Raw genomic sequence first — 9249 nt, 5'->3', positions numbered from 1 at the left:
ATGCCTTTTTGGGCCACTGTCTTTGTCTTGTGTTCAGTATGGCCCAGTGCTTTGTCTGTGACAAGGTACTCCATAGCCGAGGAGATGGAGAGGGGCTCTGTTGTGGCGAATCTCGCAGCGGATTTGGGAATTGAGCCCGGAGGTCTGGCACAGCGAGAGGTAAAACTTGATATTTTCACCAATAAAAAATACCTAGACGTTAACAAAAAAACTGGGGAGCTGTACATCGTGGAAAAGATGGACAGAGAATATCTTTGCCCGGCGAAACCTACATCCTGTTTTCTAAAGCTTGACGTTATCATAGAAAGCCCCTTGCGCATCTTCAACATTGAACTGGGAATAACGGACATTAATGATAACGCGCCACATTTTCGACGAGACAGAGTAGAGCTCGACGTTTCGGAATCGGCAACACCGGGGGAGAGGTTCTCTCTGCCTAATGCTGTGGATCCAGATGTCGGTATTAACACAATTAAAACGTACAAACTCAGTGTCAGTGAACATTTCACCATCGAAATTCAGACGGGCAGTGATGGAACTCAGTATGTTGACTTGGTGTTGACCAAATCTTTAGACAGAGAGAGGAATGCAGTTCATAATTTAATATTGACTGCTATAGACGGAGGGGTCCCCGTGCGCTCCGGCACAGCCAATATTATTGTGAGAGTCCAGGATACAAACGACAACCCTCCACGGTTTGATAAACAGACCTATACAATTAACATGACAGAAAATAACCCGATCGGAACCTTAGTGATGAAGCTTAACGCTACAGATCTAGACGAGGGGCTGAATTCAGAGATAGTGTACTCATTCACCCTTTACACATCAGAAAAAACACAAGATGTATTTGCATTGAATGTCAACACAGGGGAGATAACTGTAAAAGGAACAATAGACTATGAAGATATGAAATTTTACGAGATGCACATTGAGGCCAAAGACAAAGGAAACTTTCCCTTAATGGGGCAGTGTAAAGTAATAGTCCACGTTACTGACATGAATGATAATTATCCAGAAATTACCATTCAGTCCGTTAAAAACACAGTGGAGGAGAACATACCAGTAGGAAGCGTCATTGCACTGGTAGGAATAAGCGACAGAGACACTGGAGATAATGGAAAAGTAAACTTACTCATTCACCAGACAATGCCCTTTATTCTCAACAAATCATCAGATAGACCAATGTTTTATAATCTCATAGTGTCCGAGCCTCTGGATCGTGAAACTGTAGCCGAGTATGACATCACGCTGATTGTGACAGACGCAGGAACACCCCCGTTATCTGATAATGAAACAATAACTGTGCATCTACTGGATGTTAATGACAACGCGCCACAGTTCCCACAGTCTTTTTATACCATACGTGTGATGGAGAATAACGCACCTGGGGCCCTGCTCAGCTCACTCACTGCGTTTGACCCTGACCTCCATGAAAACCAGTATCTAGTTTATTTCATCTTAGAGAAGGAGATAGCCAACACCTCCATGTCCATGCTGTTCTCCATCAATCCAGAGAACGGGAACCTTTACGCGCTGAAAACCTTTGACTACGAGATCGAGAAGGAGTTTCTTTTCCACATCGAGGCCAGAGACTCTGGTTCTCCTCCCCTCAGCAGCAACGTGACCGTCCACATCATTATTGTGGACCAGAACGACAACGCTCCTGTCATCGTGTCTCCGTGGCGCGCCCACGGCTCGGTGGTGGAGGAAAAGATCCCCAGATCCACCGATAAAGGCTCTCTGGTTGCTAAAGTCATCGCCTTAGACACGGACTCTGTGCACAACTCTCGGATCACCTACCAGTTTCTGCAGGTGACCGACGCCACCTTGTTCAGTTTGGACCAGTACAACGGAGAGATCCGGACTATGAGGATGTTCAGTTACAGGGACCCGCGCCACCAGAGACTGGTGGTTGTTGCCAAGGACAACGGGGAGCCCGCTCTCTCTGCTACAGTCACCATCAAGCTGTCCACAGTGGAGACTGCTGTTAAGGCCTACTCTGACATGACTGAGGTGCCTCTAGAGTACGACATCTTCTCAGACCTCAACCTGTATTTGGTGATCGGTCTGGGCTCGGTGTCCTTCCTCCTGCTCATCACCATATTGGTCACCATCGTGCTCAAGTGTCAGAAAGCCAAGCCCAGCAAAGCGGCTCCTCCCTGCAGGAACAGTGTGATCAGTGAGAGGAACTCCACCATCGCAGACTCCACTCTGGTCTCCAATGATGCCTACTGGTACAGTCTGTTTCTAGCAGAGACCAGGAAAGGAAAGCTGGTGGTTAGACAGCCTGTGCCAAAGGGCTCCAGGTACATCGTGTCCAGTATACCAAGAGGTACGGGACTGACAGAGACTAGTGACTCAGCTGCTTCCACTCTGCAGGTAAGATTTAAATATGTATTTGTATTGGAATATACTAATTATCAGAATTATGACAATGTATTTGTAATCATGGAGATTTTAAGTTTTCAGATTTTTATTAGTGTAAAGGCTCTTATAAGTTATATCTAAACAATTACAGTCATGTAAAAAAATAATTTGATATAGTTTTTTTTTAAACCTATGGTATTTAAAGTGCAAAGGCGGCGCTGTTCTCTAAATAAAAGCGAGGCAGTGAGCGCCATAACAGACTCGTCAGTAGGACGAACTGAACCAAGCGGACAGCTCCGTGGTACTGAACATTTATTCTGAAAACGCGATCAGCAAATTTCTGCGTCTAAATAATCTGAGGATTAAAATGAAATGAACATGAGGGAAAGAAACGGCACATAAACAGCTTCAATATCACAGGAAGTCTGCATTATATTTCCTGATTTGCGGTGAACCGACACACAACAACGGGGCCTTTTGTAACAATGGAGTCTTTCAAAAGGTACGTGCTGCTCGTTGTGATTTTTTCTTTTATTGGCGACATATCGAGCTCAGTGACTCACTATTCAATACCAGAGGAGATGAAGGAAGGATCAGTCGTCGCTAACATTGCTACTGATCTCAGCCTGGATGTTAAAACACTGAATCAGAGGAAGATGCGTCTTGACATCATCGCTAATAAGAAATATCTGGATGTGAACAAAGAGACTGGTGAGCTGTATGTTGTTGAGAAGATTGACAGGGAATATATTTGCACTACGAAGTCATCAGCGTCATGTTATCTTAGACTAGAGGTCGCCCTAGAAAACCCATTAAGAATTTTTAACATAGAATTAGAAATTTTAGATATGAACGACAACGCCCCACAGTTTCGAAGAGACGTCATACATTTAGACATATCAGAATCGACGTCAAAAGGGGAGAGATTTTCTCTCAGCAACGCGGTAGATCCTGATGTTGGAAGCAATTCAGTTAAAACATACCATCTGAGTGAAAGTGAACATTTTAATATCGAAGTTCAGACTGGAAGAGAGGGGTCGAAGTTTGCTGAATTGATATTAACAAAACCTTTAGACCGAGAGCAGCAGGCTGTTCATAATTTAATCCTCACAGCTGTAGATGGAGGGACACCAGCTCGGTCTGGAACTGTTAGCATTATTGTCCATGTTTTAGACACAAATGACAACGCACCTAAATTTGACAAAAGTATATATAATGTTAAGATAATGGAAAATTCTCCCATTGGGAGCCTTGTTCTTCATTTAAATGCAACTGATTTAGATGAAGGCTCAAATTCAGATATAACTTATTCCTACAGTTTATATACGTCAGAGAAAACCCAGGAAACATTTAACCTGAATCCTTCTACTGGTGAAATTAGTGTGAAAGGGATGTTAAACTATGAGGACTTCAGGATTTATGATATGGAAGTTATAGCAACAGACCATGGAGCCAATAGTTTATCAGGACAGTGTACCATAAAGATTGTGGTTGAAGACATGAATGACAACCACCCAGAAATATCCATCAAATCATTTCAGAGTCCAGTCAATGAAAACATAGAGCTGGACACAGTGATAGCAGTAGTTAGTGTGAGTGATAAGGACTCAGGAGACAATGGAGTGGTTGACCTTCATATTCCACATAATATGCCTTTCAGACTGAGGGAGTCCTCTGATAACTATTATGAATTAGTGGTGTCAGAGCCGTTAGACCGTGAGAAGGTTCCTGAATATGACATCACCTTCACTGTTACAGACAAAGGTTCTCCTCCTTTATCTGACAATGAAACTATGACTTTAGAGCTGCTGGATGTTAATGACAATGTCCCACAGTTCCCTCAATCTTTTTATACCATACGTGTGATGGAGAATAACGCACCTGGGGCCCTGCTCAGCTCACTCACTGCGTTTGACCCTGACCTCCATGAAAACCAGTATCTAGTTTATTTCATCTTAGAGAAGGAGATAGCCAACACCTCCATGTCCATGCTGTTCTCCATCAATCCAGAGAACGGGAACCTTTACGCGCTGAAAACCTTTGACTATGAGATCGAGAAGGAGTTTCTTTTCCACATCGAGGCCAGAGACTCTGGTTCTCCTCCCCTCAGCAGCAACGTGACCGTCCACATCATTATTGTGGACCAGAACGACAATGCTCCTGTCATCGTGTCTCCGTGGCGCGCCCACGGCTCGGTGGTGGAGGAAAAGATCCCCAGATCCACCGATAAAGGCTCTCTGGTTGCTAAAGTCATCGCCTTAGACACGGACTCTGTGCACAACTCTCGGATCACCTACCAGTTTCTCCTGGTGACCGACGCCACCTTGTTCAGTTTGGACCAGTACAACGGAGAGATCCGGACTATGAGGATGTTCAGTTACAGGGACCCGCGCCACCAGAGACTGGTGGTTGTTGCCAAGGACAACGGGGATCCCGCTCTCTCTGCTACAGTCACCATCAAGCTGTCCACAGTGGAGACCGCTGTTAAGGCCTACTCTGACATGACTGAGGTGCCTCTAGAGTACGACATCTTCTCAGACCTCAACCTGTATTTGGTGATCGGTCTGGGCTCGGTGTCCTTCCTCCTGCTCATCACCATATTGGTCACCATCGTGCTCAAGTGTCAGAAAGCCAAGCCCAGCAAAGCGGCTCCTCCCTGCAGGAACAGTGTGATCAGTGAGAGGAACTCCACCATCGCAGACTCCACTCTGGTCTCCAACGATGCCTACTGGTACAGTCTGTTTCTAGCAGAGACCAGGAAAGGAAAGCTGGTGGTTAGACAGCCTGTGCCAAAGGGCTCCAGGTACATCGTGTCCAGTATACCAAGAGGTACAGGACTGACAGAGACTAGTGACTCAGCTGCTTCCACTCTGCAGGTATGAAAAATCCCCAGTTAAACATGTTTTACTCAGAGATGTTCATAGAGGATGTGCATCAAATCCAGACATCACTGACCATGTCCAGCACTACATTTTACATTAGCTGCAGTTTGACCCCTGTAATGTGGATGATTTTGACTTATTAGTCTAGTTTTATTCCCAATAGTTCATCAAAATTCTTTAAATTAGTGACACGTTGTCTTCACTTCTTCAGGATTGAGAAAAATATCCATTTAACATGTGTCACACATACATTTACTTAATGAATGTCCATCAAATCTCCTAAGTGACTTTAGTAACGATGCTGATGTTGATGTTATTCCTTGACCCTTGGTACTGCCTCCTTTTTACGCACAAAGAGTAAATAATCTCCCAAAATGCATCAGCAATAAAGCTGCAAATGTGGACATTATCATATTGAATCAGACGTCTCTCACTTGTTACCAATATATTTTTTAACTTCAATATAATTTTAAGATCCTGAGAAATGGTTTGATACATTTTCTATATCTCCTCTTTCCCACATCGACCCTTATTGTTATTTCAGTCTGGATTATTGTTCTTGCATTAGCTACACGTCGCAGGAGGTGACGAGGTAAAATCTTTCGCACATTGATTTCACAATAAATACAAAGTAAATGATCCTGTGTGATAAACATTGAGTCAGCTGCTTCCACAGTGCAGAAGTGAATTAAAAGTATTTTATGGCCTCAGTTTAATCAGTCGATACTGAATTACGTTTCTTATCATTGAAATATTGAGATTATTTATCCCCTGAGTTACAATATTATATTGTGTCAACATGTGATTATTAATGTCAGCAATGCTGATTGAATCTCGAATGGATCTTGTTAAACATATTTTCAAGGTACACGTTAACACTGTTCAAAACAGTCGTATAAAATCTAAAAGGTGGCGCTGTTCATTTAGTAAAAAGCAACTGGGGAAACCCATGACCGTGATTTGACGCCATTTGAGCAGATCGTGAACCAAGCGGACAGCTACGTGGTGCTGAAAATCTATTCTGAAAACGCGATCAGCAGATTTCTGCGTCTAAATAATCTGAGGATTAAAATGAAATGAACATGAGGGAAAGAAACGGCACATAAACAGCTTCAATATCACGGGAAGTCTGCATTATATTTCCTGATTTGCGGTGAACCGACACACAACAACGGGGCCTTTTGTAACAATGGAGTCTTTCAAAAGGTACGTGCTGCTCGTTGTGATTTTTTCTTTTATTGGCGACATATCGAGCTCAGTGACTCACTATTCAATACCAGAGGAGATGAAGGAAGGATCAGTCGTCGCTAACCTTGCTACTGATCTCAGCCTGGATTTTAAAACACTGAATCAGAGGAAGATGCGTCTTGACATCATCGCTAATAAGAAATATCTGGATGTGAACAAAGAGACTGGAGAACTGTACATTGTAGAAAAAATAGATAGGGAATACCTTTGCCCTACAAAATCCTCAACCTCTTGCTATCTTAAACTCGAGGTAATACTCGAAAACCCATTAAGAATTTTTAACATAGAATTAGAAATTTTAGATATGAACGACAACGCCCCACAGTTTCGAAGAGACGTCATACATTTAGACATATCAGAATCGACGTCAAAAGGGGAGAGATTTTCTCTCAGCAACGCGGTAGATCCTGATGTTGGAAGCAATTCAGTTAAAACATACCATCTGAGTGAAAGTGAACATTTTAATATCGAAGTTCAGACTGGAAGAGATGGGTCGAAGTTTGCTGACCTGATATTAACAAAGTCTTTAGACCGAGAGCAGCAGGCTGTTCATAATTTAATCCTCACAGCTGTAGATGGAGGGACACCAGCTCGGTCTGGAACTGTTAGCATTATTGTCCATGTTTTAGACACAAATGACAACGCACCTAAATTTGACAAAAGTATATATAATGTTAAGATAATGGAAAATTCTCCCATTGGGAGCCTCGTTCTTCATTTAAATGCAACTGATTTAGATGAAGGCTCAAATTCAGATATAACTTATTCCTACAGTTTATATACGTCAGAGAAAACCCAGGAAACATTTAACCTGAATCCTTCTACTGGTGAAATTAGTGTGAAAGGGATGTTAAACTATGAGGACTTCAGGATTTATGATATGGAAGTTATAGCAACAGACCATGGAGCCAATAGTTTATCAGGACAGTGTACCATAAAGATTGTGGTTGAAGACATGAATGACAACCACCCAGAAATATCCATCAAATCATTTCAGAGTCCAGTCAATGAAAACATAGAGCTGGACACAGTGATAGCAGTAGTTAGTGTGAGTGATAAGGACTCAGGAGACAATGGAGTGGTTGACCTTCATATTCCACATAATATGCCTTTCAGACTGAGGGAGTCCTCTGATAACTATTATGAATTAGTGGTGTCAGAGCCGTTAGACCGTGAGAAGGTTCCTGAATATGACATCACCTTCACTGTTACAGACAGAGGTTCTCCTCCTTTATCTGACAATGAAACTATGACTTTAGAGCTGCTGGATGTTAATGACAATGTCCCACAGTTCCCTCAGTCTTTTTATACCATACGTGTGATGGAGAATAACGCACCTGGGGCCCTGCTCAGCTCACTCACTGCGTTTGACCCTGACCTCCATGAAAACCAGTATCTAGTTTATTTCATCTTAGAGAAGGAGATAGCCAACACCTCCATGTCCATGCTGTTCTCCATCAATCCAGAGAACGGGAACCTTTACGCGCTGAAAACCTTTGACTACGAGATCGAGAAGGAGTTTCTTTTCCACATCGAGGCCAGAGACTCTGGTTCTCCTCCCCTCAGCAGCAACGTGACCGTCCACATCATTATTGTGGACCAGAACGACAACGCTCCTGTCATCGTGTCTCCGTGGCGCGCCCACGGCTCGGTGGTGGAGGAAAAGATCCCCAGATCCACCGATAAAGGCTCTCTGGTTGCTAAAGTCATCGCCTTAGACACGGACTCTGTGCACAACTCTCGGATCACCTACCAGTTTCTGCAGGTGACCGACGCCACCTTGTTCAGTTTGGACCAGTACAACGGAGAGATCCGGACTATGAGGATGTTCAGTTACAGAGACCCGCGCCACCAGAGACTGGTGGTTGTTGCCAAGGACAACGGGGAGCCCGCTCTCTCTGCTACAGTCACCATCAAGCTGTCCACAGTGGAGACTGCTGTTAAGGCCTACTCTGACATGACTGAGGTGCCTCTAGAGTACGACATCTTCTCAGACCTCAACCTGTATTTGGTGATCGGTCTGGGCTCGGTGTCCTTCCTCCTGCTCATCACCATATTGGTCACCATCGTGCTCAAGTGTCAGAAAGCCAAGCCCAGCAAAGCGGCTCCTCCCTGCAGGAACAGTGTGATCAGTGAGAGGAACTCCACCATCGCAGACTCCACTCTGGTCTCCAACGATGCCTACTGGTACAGTCTGTTTCTAGCAGAGACCAGGAAAGGAAAGCTGGTGGTTAGACAGCCTGTGCCAAAGGGCTCCAGGTACATCGTGTCCAGTATACCAAGAGGTACAGGACTGACAGAGACTAGTGACTCAGCTGCTTCCACTCTGCAGGTAAGATTTAAATATGTATTTGTATTGGAATATACTAATTATCAGAATTATGACAATGTATTTGTAATCATGGAGATTTTAAGTTTTCAGATTTTTATTAGTGTAAAGGCTCTTATAAGTTATATCTAAACAATTACAGTCATGTAAAAAAATAATTTGATATAGTTTTTTTTTAAACCTATGGTATTTAAAGTGCAAAGGCGGCGCTGTTCTCTAAATAAAAGCGAGGCAGTGAGCGCCATAACAGACTCGTCAGTAGGACGAACTGAACCAAGCGGACAGCTCCGTAGTACTGAACATTTATTCTGAAAACGCGATCAGCAAATTTCTGCGTCTAAATAATCTGAGGATTAAAATGAAATGAACATGAGGGAAAGAAACGGCACATAAACAGCTTCAATATCACGGGAAGTCTGC

At 43.5% G+C, this 9249-nt stretch overlaps 2 protein-coding genes across 2 annotated transcripts; both read left to right on the top strand.

The window, feature by feature from the left end:
• pcdhb (protocadherin b) lies at positions 1-2511 on the top strand. The gene has a single exon (XM_026330993.1). It carries the CDS (start codon positions 1-3, stop codon positions 2509-2511), a length of 2511 nt encoding a protein of 836 aa, XP_026186778.1.
• Positions 2512-2855: 344 nt separating this feature from the next.
• On the top strand, positions 2856-5252 carry LOC113144180 (protocadherin alpha-C2-like). The gene has a single exon (XM_026330001.1). The coding sequence runs from the start codon at positions 2856-2858 to the stop codon at positions 5250-5252; it is 2397 nt and encodes a 798-aa protein (XP_026185786.1).
• The last annotated feature ends 3997 nt before the right edge of the window (positions 5253-9249 follow it).

This window comes from Mastacembelus armatus, chromosome 10 (assembly GCF_900324485.2).
Source record: "Mastacembelus armatus chromosome 10, fMasArm1.2, whole genome shotgun sequence".
Taxonomy (NCBI): Eukaryota; Metazoa; Chordata; class Actinopteri; order Synbranchiformes; family Mastacembelidae; genus Mastacembelus; species Mastacembelus armatus.
This window is presented reverse-complemented; position numbering and strand designations above follow the sequence as displayed.

What these genes read in the sequence shown, in the direction of transcription:
- pcdhb (XM_026330993.1), top strand. Translation starts at nt 1, where the DNA reads ATGCCTTTTTGGGCCACTGTCTTTGTCTTGTGTTCAGTATGGCCCAGT.
- LOC113144180 (XM_026330001.1), top strand. Translation starts at nt 2,856, where the DNA reads ATGGAGTCTTTCAAAAGGTACGTGCTGCTCGTTGTGATTTTTTCTTTT.